Source organism: Ursus arctos, unplaced genomic scaffold (assembly GCF_023065955.2).
Source record: "Ursus arctos isolate Adak ecotype North America unplaced genomic scaffold, UrsArc2.0 scaffold_4, whole genome shotgun sequence".
Taxonomy (NCBI): Eukaryota; Metazoa; Chordata; class Mammalia; order Carnivora; family Ursidae; genus Ursus; species Ursus arctos.
The window spans coordinates 31754046-31773603 of NW_026623056.1; the positions used below are offsets into that span (position 1 = coordinate 31754046).

At 40.0% G+C, this 19558-nt stretch overlaps 1 protein-coding gene across 1 annotated transcript in view; it reads left to right on the forward strand.

Moving 5' to 3' along the window:
- POLQ (DNA polymerase theta) overlaps nt 1–18619 on the forward strand; it is a 120153-nt gene extending 101534 nt beyond the window's left edge. The window contains exons 28-30 of the mRNA XM_026494458.4: nt 12135–12288; nt 16928–17043; nt 17473–18619. Coding sequence (XP_026350243.2) covers nt 12135–12288; nt 16928–17043; nt 17473–17586 — 384 coding nt within the window. The 3' untranslated portion in view covers nt 17587–18619. The remainder of the gene's footprint in view (nt 1–12134; nt 12289–16927; nt 17044–17472) is intronic.
- The last annotated feature ends 939 nt before the right edge of the window (nt 18620–19558 follow it).

Here is a 19558-nt window from a genome sequence, read left to right on the forward strand (position 1 = left end):
GTCAAGAAAATATTCTCTCAGGGGCGCCTGGGAGCACAGCGGTTAAGCGTCTGCCTTCGGCTCAGGGCGTGATCCCGGCGTTATGGGATCGAGCCCCACATCAGGCTCTTCTGCCATGAGCCTGCTTCTTCCTCTCCCACTCCCCCTGCTTGTGTTCCCTCTCTCGCTGGCTGTCTCTATCTCTGTCGAATAAATAAATAAAATCTTTAAAAAAAAAAAAAAGAAAATATTCTCTCAGAGCTTTTGATTTTGCCATATACATTTATATCTACAATTAACCAGGAACTGGTTTTTATGTATTCTGAGAGCCTGAGGGTCAAGGTCTTTCACCTCCCCACTGAAGGATATACATTTGTCGCTATTTATTGAAAAGACTGAGCTTTCCCCCCACTACTTTTCAGTGCCACCCTTGCCACAAATTATATTTCCAAATATGGATATGTCTGTTTTTGGACACATTATTTTTGTCTGTTATATCTGTTGATCCTTTAGACAGTGCCACACTGCCTTCGTGATGCAACTTTGTAAGATGTCTTTTCTTTCTTTTTTTATTACGTTAGTCACCATACAGTACATCCCTGGTTTCCGATGTAAAGTTCAATGATTCATTAGTTGCGTATAACACCCAGTGCACCATGCAATACGTGCCTTCCTTACTACCCATCACCAGTCTATCCCATTCCCCCACCCCCGTCCCCTCTGAAGCCCTCAGTTTGTTTCCCAGAGTCCATAGTCTCTCATGGTTCATTCCCCTTTCTGATTACCCCCCTTTCTTTATCCCTTTCTTCCCCTACCGATCTTCCTAGTTCTTATGTTCCATAGATGAGAGAAATCATATGATAATTGTCTTTCTCTGCTTGACTTATTTCACTTAGCATTATCTCCTCAGTGCCGTCCATGTTGCAGCAAATGTTGAGAATTCGTTCTTTCTGATAGCTGAGTAATATTCCATTGTATATATGGACCACAACTTCTTAATCCAGTCATCTGTTGAAGGGCATCTCGGTTCCTTCCACGATTTAGCTATTGTGGACAATGCTGCTATGAACATCGGGGTGCATATGGCCCTTCTCTTCACTACGTCTGTATCTTTGGGGTAAATACCCAATAGTGCAATGGCTGGGTCATAGGGTAGCTCAATTTTTAACTTTTTAAGGGACCTCCACACTGTTTTCCAGAGTGGCTGTACCAACTTGCATTCCCACCAACAATGTAGGAGGGATCCCCTTTCTCCACATCCTCTCCAACAATTGTTGTTTCTTGCCTTGTCTATTTTTGCCATTCTAACTGGCGTAAGGTGGTATCTCAGTGTGGTTTTGATTTGAATTTCCTTGATGGCTAATGATTTTGAACATTTTTTCATGTGTCTGTTAGCCATTTGTATGTCGTCATTGGAAAAGTGTCTGTTCATATCTTCTGCCCATTTTTTTATTTGTTTATTTGTTTCTCATGTATTGAGTTTGAAAGTTCTTTGTAGATTTTGGATACCGGTCTTTTATCTGTAGTGTCATTCGCAAATACCTTCTCCCATTCCGTGGGCTGCCTCTTAGTTTTTTTGACTGTTTCCTTGGATGTGCAGAAGCTTTTTATCTTGATGTAGTCCCACAAGTTCATTCTATCTTTTGTTTCTCTTGCCTTTGGAGATGTGTCATGAAAAAGGTTACTTTGGCCGATGTCATAGAGGTTGCTGCCTATGTTCTCCTCTAGGATTTTGATGGATTCCTGTCTCACATCGAGGTCTTTCATCCATTTGGAGTTTATCTTTGTGTATGGTGTGAGAGATCGGTCAAGTTTCATTCTTTTGCATGTAGCTGTCCAATTTTCCCAGCACCATTTATTGAAGAGACTGTCTTTTTTCCACCAGATGTTTTTTCCTGCTTTGTCAAAGATTAGTTGCCCAAAGAGCCGAGGGTCCATTTCTGGGTTCTCTATTCTGTTCCATTAGTCTATGTGTCTGTTTTTGTGCCAGTACCATGCTGTCTTTGTGATCACAGCTTTGTAGTACAGCTCGAAATCTGGCATTGTGATGCCCCCAGCTTTGTTTTTCCTTTTCAACAGTTCCTTGGCGATTCGGGGCCTTTTCTGGTTCCATACAAATTTAAGGACTATTTGTTCCAGTTCTTTGAAAAATGTCCTCGGTGTTTTGATTGGGATAGCATTGAAAGTGTAGATTGCTCTGGGTAGCATGGACATTTTCACTATGTTAATTCTTCTGATCCATGAGCATGGAATATTTTTCCATCTTTTTGTGTCTTAATGTCTTTCAAGAGTGATTTATAGTTTCTAGAATATAGGTCCTTTACGTCTCTGGTTAAGTTAATTCCAAGGTAACATATGGTTTTTGGTGCTATTGTAAATGGGTTGGATTCCCTAATTTCTCTTTCCTCGGGCTCGTTATTCGTGTATAGAAATGCAACTGATTTCTGAGCATTGATTTTGTATCCCGCCACATTACTGAATTGCTCTATAACTTCTAATAGTTTGGGAGTGGATTCTTTTGGCTTTTCCATATAAAGTATCATGTCATCTGCGAAGAGAGACATTTTGACTTCTTTGCCGATTTAGATACCTTTGATCCCTTTTTGTTGTCTGATTGCTGTTGCAAGGACTTCTAGTACTATGTTGAATAATAGTGGTGAGAGTGGGCATTCGTGTTCCTGATCTTACGGGAAAGGCTTCCAGCTTTTCCCCATTGAGAATGATATTTGCTGTAGGCTTTTCATGGATAGTTTTTATGAGATTGAGGAATGTACCCTCTATCCCTACACTCTGAAGGGTTTTAATCAGGAAAGGATGCTGTATTTTGTCAAATGCTTTTTCTGCATCTATTGAGAGAATCATATGATATTTGAATTTTTCTTTCTGGATAAAATCTAAGACTTCGATCGATTTGTGAATGTTCAACCACCCTTGCATCCCAGGGATGAATCCCACTCGGTCATGATGGATAATCCTTTTAATGTACTGTTGGATTCTATTAGTAAGGATCTTGTTGAGGATTTTGGCGTCCATATTCATTAGGGAAATCGGTGTATAATTCTCCTTTTTGATGGGGTCTTTGCCTGGTTTGGGGATCAAGGTTATATTGGCCTCATAGAATGAGTTTGGTAGCTTTCCTTCTGTTTCTATTTTTTGAAATAGCTTTAGGAGAATAGGTATTATTTCTTCTTTGAATGTTTGGTAGAATTCCCCAGGAAAACCATCCGGGCCTGGAGTTTTGTTTTTTAGAAGGTTGTTTATCACTGACTCAATCTCTTCATAATTATTTGGCCTGTTTAAAAAATCTTTTTCTTCCTGTTTCTGTCTTGGTAGTTTATAGGTTTCCAGGAAGGCCTCCATCTCTTCCAGATTGCTTAATTTATTGGCATAAAGCTCTTGATAAAAGTTTCTAATAATCCTTCCAATTTCATTGGTGTCGGTTGTGACCTCTCCTTTTTCATTCATAATTTTATTAATTTGGGTCCTTTCTCTATTCTTTTGGATAACTCTTGCCAGCGGTCTGTCAATTTTATTGATTCTCTCAAAGAACCGGCTTCTACTTCTGTTGATCTGCTCTACTGTACTCCTGGTTTCTAATTCATTGATTTCTGCTCTAATCTTGGTCAACGGCTTCCTCGTGCGTGGATTAGGCCTGTCCTTCTGTTCCTGTTCCAGCTTCTTGAGGTGAGAATATAAAAACTGCATTTTAGATTTTTCTATTCTTTTGAGTGAGGCTTGGATGGTTATGTATTTCCCCCTTAGGACTGCCTTTGCAGTATCCCATAGGTTTTGGACCATTGTGTTTTCATTCTCGTTGGTCTCCATAAATTGTTTAAATTGATTTTTGATTTCCTGGTTTATCAAATCAATCCTGAGCAGGATGGTTCTTAGTCTCCAAGTGTTTGAGTTTATTCCAAATTTTTCCTTGTGGTTGAGTTCCAATTTCAAAGCATTGTGGTCTGAGAATATGCAGGGAATAATTTCAGTCTTTTGGTATTGGTTGAGACCTGTTTTGTGACCTAGAACATGGTCTATTCTTGAGAATGTTCCATGGGCATTAGAATAGAATGAGTATTCTTTGGTTCTGGGGTATAGTGTTCTATATATATCTATGAGGTCCAACTCGTCGAGTATGGCATTCAAAGCCCTTGTTTCTTTGTCGATTTTTTGCATGGGTGTTCTATTTCTGATAGTGGAGTGTTAAGGTCCCCTCCTATTAATGTATTTTTATCTATATGTCTCTTTATTGTGGTTAAGAGTTGGCTTGTGTATCTTGCTGCTCCCCTGTTGGGGGCATATATATTTATAATTTTATATCCACTTGTTGGACATCCTTTAAGAATAATATAGTGCCCTTCTGTGTCTCTAACTATAGTCTTTAGTTTAAAATCCCATCTGTCTGATATGAGAATTGCTACCCCAGCTTTCTTTTGAGGTCCATTGGCGTGAAAGATGGTATTCCATCCCTTTACTTTCAGTCTGGATGTATCTTTAGGTTCAAAATGAGTCTCTTGTAGACAGCAAATGGATGGGTCATGTCTTTTTATCCAATTTGCAACCCTGTGGCATTTTATGGGAGCACATAGGCCGTTTACAGTGAGACTGAATATTGAGAGATATGATTTTAATGATGCCGTGTTGTCAGTACAGTTTTTGTTTCTGTCGATTGTGACTTTCTGTTCTGTATCACTCTTGGGGCCTTTTTACCTTTATAGAACCCCCCCCCCCTTAATATCTTCTGTAGGGCTGGTTTCGTGGTTATGAAATTGGTCAATGACTGGCGATTCTGGAAGGTCTTTATCTCTCCATCAATTCTGAATGACAGCCTTGCTGGATAAAGGATCCTTGGCTGCATGTTTTTCTCTGAAAGAGCTTTAAAAATGCTCCCCCAACCCTTTCTCTCATTCCAGGTCTGTGTAGACAGGTCTGACATAATTCTGATACCTTTGCCTTGGTATGTGAGAAATTTCTTTGCCCTCGCCGCTTTCAATACTGTATCCTTGGATCTAATATTTGCGAATTGCACTATGATGTGACGTGGCGTAGGTTTGTCATGGTTGAGCTTGGGAGGGGTCCTCTCTGCCTCTTGGACACGGATGTTTGTTTCCCTTGCTAGATTAGGGAAGTTTTCAGCTACAATTTGTTCAAATATCTCTTCTCGACCTCTGTTTTTCTCCACCCCCTCGGGGATGCCGATGATTCTGACATTGGAACGTTTCATTGAGCCAGTAATCTCCCATAACCTACATTCGTGGGCGTGGATTTTTTTAAGTCCAGATTCTATTTCAGTTTTCTCTTCTACTAACCCATCCTCCAGTTCGCTGATACGTTCTTCTGCCTCATTCACCCTGGCCGTCAGAGCCTTTAGTTTTGACTGCATTTGGCTCATAGAATTTTTAATTTCTGCCTGATTCGTTCTCATTTCTGCCCATAGAGATTCTATATTCTCATTAACATTTTCGTTAATACTTTTTCAAGTCTACACATCATCTTGACCATTGTTACTCTGAATTCCATTTCTGATAATTTGGTTATATCCATATCCATTAGTTCTATGGCAGAGGCCACAGACTCATTGTCTTGTCTTTGCTGGGGGGGATTTCTCCTTCTCGTCATTCTGATGAGAGGTTGTGGGGTTGTCCAGAGCCCAAATTATTGACCGGGACCCAGGCCGTGCGCCCTTGTTTTATAGGGATCTTAGGGATGTGGGCTTCTTGATTTTTCAGCCTGCCATCTGGGGGAGGGGCCTGCCACGCCGATACTCAGGCAACCCTGTTTTGGTAGAGTCTCCGTGTGCCCTGCGAGAGGGGATCGGGATGGGCACACTGTGAGCTGGTATTTCCAGGCTTTTGTTCTCTGGCGGCTTTCCCTGGCGGTTTGCTGTGCCCTTCTGAGAGTCAGAGCAGCAGTGGCCGAATCTCAGGCTCTGTCTCAGAATAGAGGGATTGCGGACCGTTCTCCACTGATGTTCTGGCCACTTTAACTCTGTTTCTGCTGGTGCTGCTCAACCCTGCAGCGTCCGGGGATGTGCGCCCCACACCCGGCGTCCCAGCCCTCACTTCCAGGGCTGGTGCGTCTCTGTCCTTTGTGTCTAACACTGCCAGCCGCCAGTCGACCCTGCATGCTCCCGGAGCTCCCGGTCTCAGTCTGGATCCAGTGAGCACACCGGAACTCCGTTTCAGTCTGGTGGCGCACGCTCCCCGGCTCACGGTCTCAGTCTGCTCTCTCATGGGTGCTGGTCCACGAGTCCGCCCGCTCCCCCGTGCAGGTGGCCACCGCTTCCCCGCGCCCAAACGCGGCGGCTCCCTCCCCCTTCCGTTTATCTTCCAATATCTGTGCGCGGTTTCACGGCTCCCCACTTCGTACCTCAATACTCAGCGCTGGAGATGTTCATTTGTAGAGATCCAGATGTATCTTCCTGCGTCTCGGGCTGATTCCGTCGATGTTCAGGCTGGTCTGGTACCTATCCAGCTCGACTCAGGGGACCGGCTGAAAAAGGGGTCCCCTACTCCTCCGCCATCTTAATTCTACTCCTTGTAAAATGTTTTGATACATGGTAAAGTAAGTCTTCTTACCTTGTTCTTTTGTTTTTCAAGAATATTTCTCTGTTCTTGGTTCTTTGCATTTCCGTATAAGTTATAGAAACAGCTTTGTGAATTTCTACACAAACACAAAATTCTGTTGGGAATTTTTTTGAGATTGCTTTGAGTTCCTAAATCAAGGTGGTTTTAATGGACATATTTATACCCTTGAGTTTTTTAATCCATGAACATTATGTATCTGTCCATTTATTTAGGTCTGTAGTTCTTAAATTCTCTCAATGTATAATTTTGGGGAAGAGATCGTATATGTTTTTTATTAAAGTTATAGCTAGGTATTTGAAAAGCTTTGATGCTGTTGCAAATGGTATCTTTTTTTAACTCTTTTTCTTTTTTTATATTTTCTAACCTTTTGCTGCTGGCCCATAGGAATATAATTGTTTTTATTTTTCTTTTGTCTAGAAGCCTTGTCAATATTACTTACTAATTCCAAAAATTTATCTGTAGGTACATTTAGATATTCTATCTTCACAATTATCATCTGCAAAGTAGTTTTATAACTATCTTTCCAAACTTTATTCCTTTTATTACTTTTGCTTGACTTACCAGCTAGGATGATGTTGAATGTAAGTAGTGATAGTGTCTTTGCCTCTTTTCTGATCTCAGAGGGAAATTTTAAATATTTATTGCTAAGTAGAACTTCCCTTTAGGTTTTTAATATCGCCTGTGTCTGATAAAGTAAGCTCACTTGTATATTTGCATGTAGGGTGTAGAGTCTCAGTCGTACCTGCTAAATTCTGTTCTTGTGGTGCAGCACGGTCAGAGACAGTACATAAATGAGTGAGTGGGATTGTGTTCCAATAACACCTTACTTACAGAGGAAGCTAGGCCAGATTTGTCCTGAAGGCTGTAGTTTGCCCACTGGTGGTCTGTCTCACTTCTTTGAATGTAATCTGCCTTTCTTCTCTAAGTTGCTTTCCATACAGTATTTTTCTTTCTGTCTCGTTTCTGGCAGATTTTCTGTGATATACCGAAGTATGTATATATTTTTAATTTATGTGCCTCTGTAGATATGTGTGTTTAATTGATCCTTTAAGGGTGTTAAGACCTTTTCCAATCTGTGGCTTGATATCTTTTGTTGATTTTGGAAAATTCTTAGTCATGTCTTCTTTAATTATTGCTTCATTGCATTCTCTCCTTTCTTTCTGGGACTCCTATTATGATATTTTTAAACCTTTTAAAAAATATCCTCATGTTTAATATCCTCTGGTATTTTCCATGTTTGTATTTCATTCTGCTTGATTCTGGATTTTTTTTTTAATTTTTACTTTTCTGTTTTTAAAGATTTTATTTATTTATTTGAGAGAGAGAGCAAATAAGCCAGCATGAGGGACAGAGGGGAAGGGAGAGGGAGAAGCAAACTCCCTGCTGAGCAGGGAGCCCAACATGGGGCTTGATCCCAGGACCCTGAGATCATGACCTGAGCCAAAGGCAGATGCGTAACCTACTGAGGCACCCTGATGCCCCCTGGATATATTCTTCTAACATATCTTTCAATTTACTGATTTTGTTCTTCAATTTGCTATTGAACCCAACTATTGAACTTTTACGTTCTAAATGATATAGAACTTTTCCAGAACTCCAGAAGGATTCTTTATATTCCTTCCATATCAATACTATACCCCTTGTACACACACACCAAACTACAGAGAAGGTACTGTTTAAGTGCTTTAAGTTTTTTTTTTTTTTTTCCTGGCACAGAGTGAAGCTTTTTTTTTTATTGGAGTATAATTAATATACAGTATTATATTAGTTTCAGGTATACAATATAATGATTCAAAAATTCTATACATTTCTCAGTGCTCATTAAGATAAGTGTACTCTTAATTCCCTTTATCTATTTCATTCCCCCACCCTCCATCCCCTCTGGCTGGTAACTACCAGTTCTTTTTTTTTTTTTTCCTTTGTTCATTTATTTCTTAAATTCTACATATGAATGAAATCATATGGTATTTGTCTTTCTCTGACTGACTTATTTCACTTCGCGTTATGCCTTCTAGGTCCATCCGTGTTGTTGCAAATGGCAAGATTTCATTTGTTTCTTATGGTCGAGTGATGTTCTATTGTATAATTATACCACATGTTCTTTATGCATTCTTCTATGGATGGACAGTTGGATTGCTTCTATATGTCGGCTATTATAAATAATGCTGCATAAACATAGGGGTGCATATGTCTTTTTGAATCTGTTTTTGTTTTTATTGGGTAAATACCCAGTAGTGGAATTACTGGATCATATGGTAATTCTATTTTTTATTTTTTATTTTTTTGAGGAATCTCCATACTGTTTTCCACAGTGACTACACCAATTTGCAGTCCCACCAATAGGGCACGAGGGTTCCTTTTTCTCCACATCCTCAGCAACACTGGTTATTTCTTATCTTTTTGACAAACTACAACGTCCATTCATTAAAAACAAAAACAAAAACAAAAAACTCCCAACAGTGTGGGTTTAGAGGGAACATACCTGAACATAATAAAGGCCATATGTGAAAAAACCCACAGCTAGCATCATATTCAGTGGTGAAAAACTGAGAGCTTTTCTTCTAAGATCAGGAACAAGACAAGGATGTCCAGTCTCACCACTTTTATTCAACATAGTACTGGAAGTCCTAGCCACAGCAATCAGACAAGAAAAAGAAATAAAAGGCATCCAAGTTGGTAAGAAAGAAGTAATACTTTCACCATTTGCAGATGACATGATACTATATATAGAAAACTGTAAAGACCCTATCAAAAAACTACTAGAACTGATAAATGAATTCAGTAAAGTGACAAGATACAAAACTAATATACAGAAATCTGTTGTGTTTCTATTCACTAATAATGAAGTAGCTAGCACAAAGAGGAATTAAGAAAATGATCCCATTTACAACTGTACCAAGAATAATAAAATACCTAAAAATAAACTAAACCAAGAAGGTGAAACTCCTGTACTCTGAAAACTATAAAATGTTGATGAAAGAAATTGAAGATGACACAAATGGAAAGAAAGATATTCCATGCTTATGGATTAGAAGAAGAAATATTGTTAAAATGTCCATACTGAGTAGTGTTACTCAAAGCAATCTACAGATTAATGCAATCCCTATCAAAATACCAACAGCATTTTTCACAGAACTAGAATAAATAATCCTAAAATTTGTTTGGAACCACAAAAGGCCCCGAATAGCTAAAACAATCTTGAAAAAAAGAAGAACCAAGATGGAGGTATCACAATCCCAGATTTCACGATATACTTCAAAGCTGTAGTAAGTTCTGTTATTTTTTACTTTTTAGCTCTCAAGTTTCCATTTTGCTCTTATGGGTATTTGGTTCTCTGCTGAAATATTCAATTTTGTCTTTTATTTTCTTGAGTATATTAAACTTTATTTTACAGTCTAATAAACTTGATAATAGTCTATATTCTAATAAGTCTCAAACTTGTATTCCTGTAGTCTGTTTCTATTGTCCTTTGTTTTTTTTAGTTTTCTACAAAAACAGTTATATTGTCTTAACTTCTTGCTGTCCTGGTAATTTTTTATTGAGTGTCAAATGTCGTTTATGAAAGATTGTGGGTATAATTTGGAGCCTGTATGATAATGTTGCCTTTGTTCAGAAGATTTACATTTGCTTTTGGCAGGAGACTAGAATGACCAACATTCTAGGATGACTTTGATCCAATTTCAGGAATAGAAATGATTCAAAGCAAAGATGTTAAGACCAGACTATTTCTAATTTATCTTTTTTCCTAGGGTGTTAGTTTTGGGGTGGCAACTTGGTGATTTACCAGTACTACTTCTACTTCTTGCCCCCTATTTGTTCCCCAGATCCCTTAAGACCATCAAGCTTGGCTTAGAGGTTCTCTCAGCTGTTTCTTCTGAACTCTGTTGATGTCTCCGGGGAAATGTGGCCTCCAATGCCAGGGTCACCTCCATGGTTTTCTTTATCTTGTAGCTCTCTTGGTTCTATAATTTCCCATTTCTTTTTTAACCATCTGATTCAAAGAGGCATTTTCTATCCAGCTTTTCCCATTGTTATAGTGGGAGGGTTGGTCCTAATGGCCTAATCTCCCATTAGCATGTTTTTTATGTAAATGAAAAAGCTCTGGTCATGAAGGCACAGAGATTATGAGACATGAAGCCCATAGACTGCCAAGTTTTTTTATTTTGGAAGAGACTCAGGGAAGTATGAGAGTGAAGTATATATCTTAGTTTTATTTTTATGCTTGCTTATGTCACAGTAAAAACCACCCCAAAATTTCAATGGCTTATAATAAGAAGCTTTATTTTTAATTCATGTTTGAGTTTGGCTCTGGGTTGACTGTGGCTCTGCTCCATATTTTCCTCATTCTGGAACTCAGAATGAAAGAAAAGTCTCTGTCTGGGATGAGCCTTTTTTTGTGACAATGTTGGATAGCTCTTAAAATGCTGTAGATGGTGCTGTATGTCAATTTTATTCACATTTCAGTCACCAAAACAAGTCAAGATCAACCTTTTAGAGTGAACAACACTTGAAATCACATGGCAATGGGCAGGGCAGCAAGTAAGAGCAACAATAACACAGTCCACTACAAAGAGGCCTATGGTTTCAAGAAGGAGAGGAGTCAATAGAACTCTGAAATTCAGTCACTCTTTAAACAGTGACAACTGAATGAGTTTAGAGTGGATTCATAAGCATCTGACAATACAATAAAAAGAAAAAGGGAAAGTCTGTCTCTTTAACAAGTATTTGCTATACCAGGAGTTGGTTGTAGCCCAGGTGACATGGAACTAGTCTCAAGTTACATAGATCCTTCCAGTGTGTACACCTTTCCTACTTTCTGAGACCTTTTGGGACAGTAGATATGGTATTCATGGATAGGTTATACCTTGAATATTAACACAGATGCCCATCCCTGCTGCCTTAGGATGGTCACTTATGGTTGCCTGCCAAAAAGTTCATGGCAATAGTTTTGGGGAAGTTCTAACTTAATATCTAGGAATCTAGGGTTTGCATTTTCATTAGCAGCTAATGATTAGCCCCAGAAGCCCATAAAAAAGCTCTGATTCATACAAGAGGGCTCCAGATGCACTGGGGCCAAACTACTTGGGACCAAGAAGCCACAGGTATGGAGGATGTGCTTGGAACACTCTACCTCACAACACAAAGAATGATATTCTACTTATATCTATTTAGGAGTAAGAGGAATTGTATTTTAAGGAATAGATTTTTAGAGTGAAGTTTAGAACAATGAGAACATTGATGATACATGTTTATGAAATAATTTTGAGCTACTAAATACATTTTAAGTGTAACGCAGTTTTTGATTCAAGAATGTTGAAGATTTCTAGACTGAAGCAATCTGACCTTCTTCTATTTAGACTGTTCTCATGTGGATGGTAGCCCAGAATCTAGAGCCCTGAATCATTCTACTTGTTATTCTAAGGAGGCAGCTTAATAGTTGATGTCCTGGGTCACATGTTGGTCCAGATTTCCGGTCTGATTACAGATGTGAGCACTGATCTGTGGACACTAAAAGCAGGTATGAAACTATGTAGGTGTATCTGATGGAGCCTTTGTTATTGTTTTTCATAGGCTGAGCGTCAGGCCATCAACACAACAGTCCAAGGTTCGGCGGCTGATATTGTCAAAGTAGCCACAGTTAACATTCAGAAGCAATTAGAGACCTTCCACTCAACCTTCAAATCCCATGGTCATCGAGAGGGTATGCTCCAAAGTGACAGAACAGGTTTGTTCATAAATGAGGACCCTGCTATAATGTAGTGAGATTAATTGTATCAGAAAAGAAAAAAGAAAGCATTTTATATATTATTTTTCAGCAGTTTTCAAACGTTTTGGTCTCACTATGTCTTTATACTCTCAGAATTACTAAGGGTCCCAAAGAATTTTTGTTTATGTGGGTTATATATACTAATATTTACCATATTAGAAATTTAAACAGGAATTCAAAAACATTTTTAACATTTGAAAATAATAATAAACTCACAATATGTCAACATAAGTAACATATTTTCTTAAAACAACACATGTTTTTAGAATGAGAAAAAATTGGTGATGAGTGGTTTTAGTTTACGTTTCCGTAAGTCTCTTTAATGTCTGGCAAGATATTCGGATTCTCTTATATATTTCTACATTCAGTTTGCTGCAATCTTACCTGTCCTGTAACCTCTGGAAAACCCTCTTATACAGTCTGTGGTGATAAATGGCCCAGTCTGTGGGGGACTGGTGGGCTTCCCAGGATATGGGACTTTCAGTGCTAAATCAGGATAGTTGGTTACTTTGCTGTGCACTTCGGAGAGAATGAGACCGAAAAAGGAAAATACCCTCTGAGTATTATTATTATGAAAATAATTTTGACTTTGAAGATACTTTGAAGGAATCTTAGGGATCCTCCGCTCCTTAGATAACACCTTAAGAACGTGTTGATTTTCCTATTCATCACCTTCCATGTTCTCAGAAGTCTGGGAATATACACTGAGTTGACTTCCTTATCACATACATTTCTTTGCCAGTATTGCCATCTTTTCTTGTTCTTAGTTTCCTAAGTTCTGTCCTTATTGCTTGGATAGATTATTTCTTGTTCTGACAAGTAGATCCCCTTTTCTGTTTGTCCCATGTCCATACTTTTGCTTTAAATACCATTTCAACGTGATTGAGATTGCCAAACCATGATTGCAGCCACGTTTTAAATTTTCCTGGGAGGAAGTTAAGAAGGTTTGGGGCATAAATGGGAAGAATCAACTGCTGGAGATGAGTCAGAAAAAGTAAGATCAGCTGTTTAGGATGGAATTTGCTATTTCTAGAAGAGTCATACATATACACCATAGAGAATAATACAGCCAGTCACACAGATATAAAGATGTTCACTTACATATAAAAGTACATAGGTATAAAGACTTGCCCATCAAATAAAGATTAATAATTTTATTGTCTTACCCCTCCCCCAAATATCTAAGGCTACTCATTCAACATTTTGTGTGTGGCAGTCAGTGTGCGCACACACACACACACCACACTCACACACCACACATATTCTCTCTCTCTCTTTATAGAGAGAATAAATGATCAGACTTATTTGGGGAATAGCACTGTACTATGTGCTTTAGAGAATTTGGAAATAAAAGTTTTCAACCTCTTTTAAGTTTAAAATCTAAGGAAGGGAAGGGAAGATATAATCCCTGACTGAAATATTTACATAACTCTTCACAGCAGAGTGATGCAGTGCCAGAATGAGGATATGGACAATAAAAGCCTTTGGAGTGGGTGGAAGGCAATGTGGGTACACCACTGAGGATCACTTCCTGGGTTCGTGCTGGGTTAAAGGTGGTGGTAAGTCAGCTAAGCCGGAGGAAGCAGCCCACACAGGGAACAGGAGGATCATAGCATCCGGGGTCAGAAGCCAAAGAACAATGGGAAATAAAAGAGGATGAAGGTATGGTGACTGAAAAGCAGAAAACCATCCTGATAAACAATGATGTAAGCTAAGTGGGGCCTGGTGGGGCAGAGCAGATATCACTCAGCTGTCAGATAGATGCACAGCCTTTGTGGCCCTGGAATGGAAGCAGCTTGCCACAGCCTCTTCTGCCTTTGCTCTCTTACCCTGTAAGAGTCACCTGTGAGGAAACTTGGCCTCAGGTCGTGAGAGCTGAAGAACCCTCTCTAAGGGAAGCTCCAGATGCTGAAGAAGATTGTTTGTGCTACCTGGAAAGATAAGCAGGAAATTTGGGTGGCAGGCAGGAAGGACTGCTGTGAGATACGGGCAAATGAGTAAGGGCAATTACTCTAAAGGTATTCATGTTGAACCTTATCTTAGTGATCAGTGGGGCGTAATCTGCACTGCTAGGCCCAGCTTGTTAGGAGATGGTAACTAAGTCTAATACGGTGGAGTTATAAGTTCTTTTGAGAATCTACTGAAAGATCATCTCCACAGAAAAATGTACAGATACAGACTCTAACATATAACTTCAGGGGATTCGTACAGTCTCTGAAGTCCTCGTTTGGACCCTGGCCTTAGAATTACTTGTCTGCAGAGGAGGGAGGCAAGATGGCAGGGGAGTAGGGGACCCTATTTCAACTGGTCCCCTGAATTTAGCTGGATATCTACCAAACCATTCTCAACACCCACAAAATCAGCCTGAGATGTAAGAATATATGTCTGGATCTCTACAAACAGAAAATCTCCAGCATTCTCGAGGTATGAAGGGCAGAGCCGTGATTCTGCGGGCAGATATCAGAAGATAAACAGAAGGGGGAGGGAGCTGCCATAAGCTGGCGCCAGGAAGGTGATATAACACCAGAGCACAAAAGCATCCTGCTCTGGGGACTGGGCACAGACTCGCAGACCGGTAGTGGCAGGGCAAGGACTTCAGTCCAGCCCCCAGATAGGATCCAGGAGCTGCGGGTGCAAGCACGCAAACTGGGGGCAGCTCTCGGTTGTAGAAGCACAAAGGGCAAAGACATGCCCGGCCCTGTGATTGACCTCTGGGAGAGTTGCTGTGGGATGCGCCACTGGGGAGACTGCAGGTTTTAGCAGGGCAGACAGAAACAGACTGCGTGTCCTGGAGAGCTCAGTGCAGACTATGATTTCTCTGCTCTGTCACAGAGGTTTGGGTGCGGTCATTTCTGCTCTGACTCTCGGGAGACACAGAAGAGATGCGGAAAGCCACCAGAAAACAAAAGCTCAAAAAACCGGTTTTCACTGAGCCCCTCCCCCCGTCCAGGGGGGCAGGGCAACTCTGCCAAAGCAGGGTTGCCTGAGTAAGAGTGCAGCAGGCCCCTCCCCTAGAAGACAGGCTGGAAGAACAAGAGGACGACAACCCTAGGGTCCCTATAAAACAGGTGCATCTTGCTTGGATCCTGGTTAATACTTTGGATTCTGTACATTCCCTCAACCACCCCTGAGCACAATGACTAAGAGGAGAAACCCCCACAAAGAAAAGAATCAGAGACTGTTGGCCTGTGCCACAGACCTAATGAATATGGATATAAGCAAGATGTCAGAGATAGACTTCAGAGTAGTAATTATGAAGTTGATATCTAGGCTTGAGAAAAATATTAGTGATAATATAGAATCTCTGAGGGGAGGAATGAGATCTAATCAGGCCAAACTAAAAAATGCTATGAATGAGATGCAGTCTAAACTGGATATCCTGACAGCCAGGGTAAATGAGGCTGAAGAACAAATTAGTGAGATAGGAGATAAGATGACAGAAAAGAAGGATGCCAAGGAGGCCTGGGATAAACTCCTGAAAGCCCGAGATCAGACAGAGATTAATGATGTCATGAAACATTCTACTGTCAGAACTATTGTACAGAGGGAGGAACATCAGAATAATGTCAGACCTGTCCACAGAGACCTGGCAAGCCAGAAAGGGCTGGCAAGACATATTCAGGGTACTAAACGAGAAGAACATGCAGCCAAGGATACTTTAACCAGCAAGGCTGTCATTCAGAATGGATGGAGAGACAAGGAGCTTCCAGGACCAGCAGAAACTGAAAGGATATGTGACCACCATGCCAGCCCTGCAAGAAATATTAAGGAAGGTTCTATACAAGAAGACCCCAAGAGTAGTATAGACCAGAAATTTACAAAGACAATCTATAGAAACAGGGACTTCACAGGCAACAGGATGGCACTAAAATCATATCTTTCAGTGGTAACCCTCAATGTGAATGGCCTAAATGCTCCCATGAAATGGCACAGGATTGCAGGTTGGATAAAAAGACATGACCCATCCATATGCTGTGTCTAAGAGATTCATTTTGAATCTAAAGATACATCCAGACTGAAACTGAGGGAATGGAGAACCATTTTTCATGCCAATGGACCTCAAAAGAAAGCTGGGGTAGCAATTCTTATAGTAGAATTACTTGTCTGCAGCATGCGGTCCAATTGGGAAAGCACCACTTTTACCACAGTGACACTTCTGGCCATAAAAAGATATCAGGGAGTGTCCTTCTTATAAACACCGCCTAACAACAATACCAGCTCACTTTCCTGGGGCAGGGACCAGGTCCCATACTACTCTGATGCTATTACGCAGAGAAATTGGTAGTGAGGGCGCCATGGAAAGTAAAGATGTTGGTTGATTATAAGAAATAAGTTAGATGTCTTTTGGAGCAGAGTTCTTCAAACTCCATTTACTGACCTCTTTGTTACATTCCTCCTTTCTGGGAGGAAGTTGGTAGAGTTTTGAGTTTACCTTACAGGTGGGAAGTCAGCAAGTAGGTATTTTCCTAATAGTTGTAAATCTTATGTGTTTTAATCTCTTAATTAAACTTCTCGGAGTTTCTCAAAATCCCTACAAAACTATTCTTCTATGGCACGGTGACATGCTGATCAGTTTTCCTACTTTTTCACGGGGTAGGATTGTTACCAAAGAGAAAACTGCAAGGGATATTCCGCCCAATCAGAGGAGGCTTCTTCATCCTTCAACTCCATGATGAGCTCTTATATGAAGTGGCGGAAGAGGATGTTGTTCAGGTATTTTTGCAGTGTTTGTGTCCATTTCATAGAATGCTAAGATGCTGTAGGTCAAGTTAAGATGCATGAGGTTTCTGGAACCTTTCCCTAGTCCCTGGCTAAATAAAGATTGAGTCCGTAAGGGTAGAGAAAGAGCTGAGTTTCATACTCATTTTTAAAGAAACTTTTGATGTAGTTCTGTTTTTGTTTGGGAGAAGTTAGATGAGAGTCTTGCCCTGAGGGTTTAAAAACTGAGCATTCTCACTGGAACTGGCAGAGCTCCTGCTCCTCAGTGCAGACCCGTTAGGGATGCCTGGCTTTTTTCAGATTTTGAGTTTTAAGCACCATGATGTGAAGAGCTCCAGTCCGGTTTATCACCTCAGTGGGTGGGTTGGGAACCATTCTTTGATTGGGAAGAGAGTTTGTTAACTTTTTTTTTTTTCTTTGTAGGTAGCTCAGATTGTTAAGAATGAAATGGAAAGTGCCATGGAACTTTCTGTGAAGCTGAAAGTGAAGGTGAAAATAGGTGCGAGCTGGGGAGAGCTGAAGGACTTCGATGTGTAATTGTATGGCTAAGTCCTCATGGGGAAGCCTGGTGTAGGTACACCCGCATTGAAGAGATTACCCTTTCACATATTTCAGGAAGACCAACTCTCCAGTCTTGATGGATGTGGAATAGTAATGTTAGTGAGAGTTTCAAAATACATCACTAATCTCTCTCAGTTTGATCTCTTGGGCTTTCAGAAATTTATCCCAGGCCCCCTCGGCATCGTTCTTTTCTATCATCTTATCTTCTACCTCACTAATTTGTTCTTCAGCCTCATTTATCCTGCCCCGACTTTATTCTCTGTAGCATAAAGAAACTTTTTTTGAGGCAAAATACCAAGTTTAATGATTATATTCACTCTCCAAGAGTGTATATGAAATCGCCTTTTACAGCTCTTTGTGGCTCTAAACAGGTTCAGAACACATGATTGAAATATGCACTTAGCACTTTGGGTCTCATCTGTCTGAAGCATGAAGACAGTGTAACTGCTGTCTCAGGGCATTTCCAGGCCTGTGCAGGAGTCAGACACTTGTGATGCAGACCCCAGCAGGAGCCATACACAGAGATTTGGTTTCATATACTACCACCGTTAGGCATTGTGTGTGATCTTTTTTCTCCAATATCAATTTAAGACTACTGGAGTAGTCTTTGTAAGCAGCATTGGAGGAGAATTTATTAAAATTCTGAATTCTGTAAAGTGGTAGACTTGGTATGGATGTTGTCTAGGAATGGATTTTCATGAAATGGTGTTTCTTCTCCTTTTCCCTCCTCAATTCATACAATGAATGTATTTGCGATACTTAGGTATTATAAAATAAGCTACACCTCTTCAAGAGGGATCCTGTTCTGTAAGGTCAGATGTTTATACTGCAGGTTAATATAATAATGCCGGAGAAGGAAGACACCCCCATATCCATCTCTTAGTGCCCCTATCTGTGTTTGTGGCATGGTGAGAATACCCATGCTGAAGAGATAATATTTTATAATTCCAATTAAAGGTGTATTACTGACTTTTTTGCTGTTGAAATAAAATGAATTTATGGGAAACTTTATGTCAGCAGTTCAGTTTTTAAATCGTGTTTCAACTAAGTATCAGAAATCTGTGTTCCTAGTTATTTATTTATGTATTTATTTAATTTATTCTAGGGTTTGCATTCTTGTGTTTGTTCAACAATGTTTGTGCACATAGGAAATGCTTCTTATATTCTTAATCAGTTATCAGAAGAGTTCTTTTATGTTTATTAACCAGAAATTTTTAAAAAGATAGTCGCTTTATAAACCAAGTGATATAGTATTAGTAGTTGCATATTAGTGCACAAAATAGACATGTTTTGGGGGGGAGGTGAGAGGGAGCGGGCAGAAGATGGCACAGATAAGAGGGAAGTTATATCATTATTTCTTGAGTTTTTTCCATTTTCACCTGTACCATGTGTCTCAGAAAAGCTGTAGTGCTGTCAGTATTCAGGTGGCCTTGAGATCCAGCACAAGAGAAGGCTCATTTGGTTTTCTGTGAGTTTTCTCTAAATATGAGTGTGGATATTAGGTCATTTCCACCTGATTTCTGCAGCAGCGGCGCTGGATGTGTAGTCCCATGCATCTTATCCTTTTGAGTTATCAGCAGGACTTAAAATAGGCAGCCCTTGCTATGCGTAGTTCAGTTATGCACAAATTCCAGTTACCATGGTTTATTTAAATAACACTAGTGCCCCTAATCACACTATTGAAATTTCAGTTCCCATGGTATATTAACTGAGTAATTGCATCCAGTTCAGACTTCACTGGTAGCTCTTCAGTCCACAAATCATTATGTAAATAAGAGAAGAGCACTGTGGTAAGCAGAATAATGCCCCCCGTCCCCATCCCAATCCCCCAAACCTGTGACCATATTATATTACATGTCAAAAGGGACACTGTCGAGGTGATTAAGGTAGAGATCTTGAGTTGGGGAAATTATCTAGGCGGTTCCAATATAAACACAATGGTCCTTAT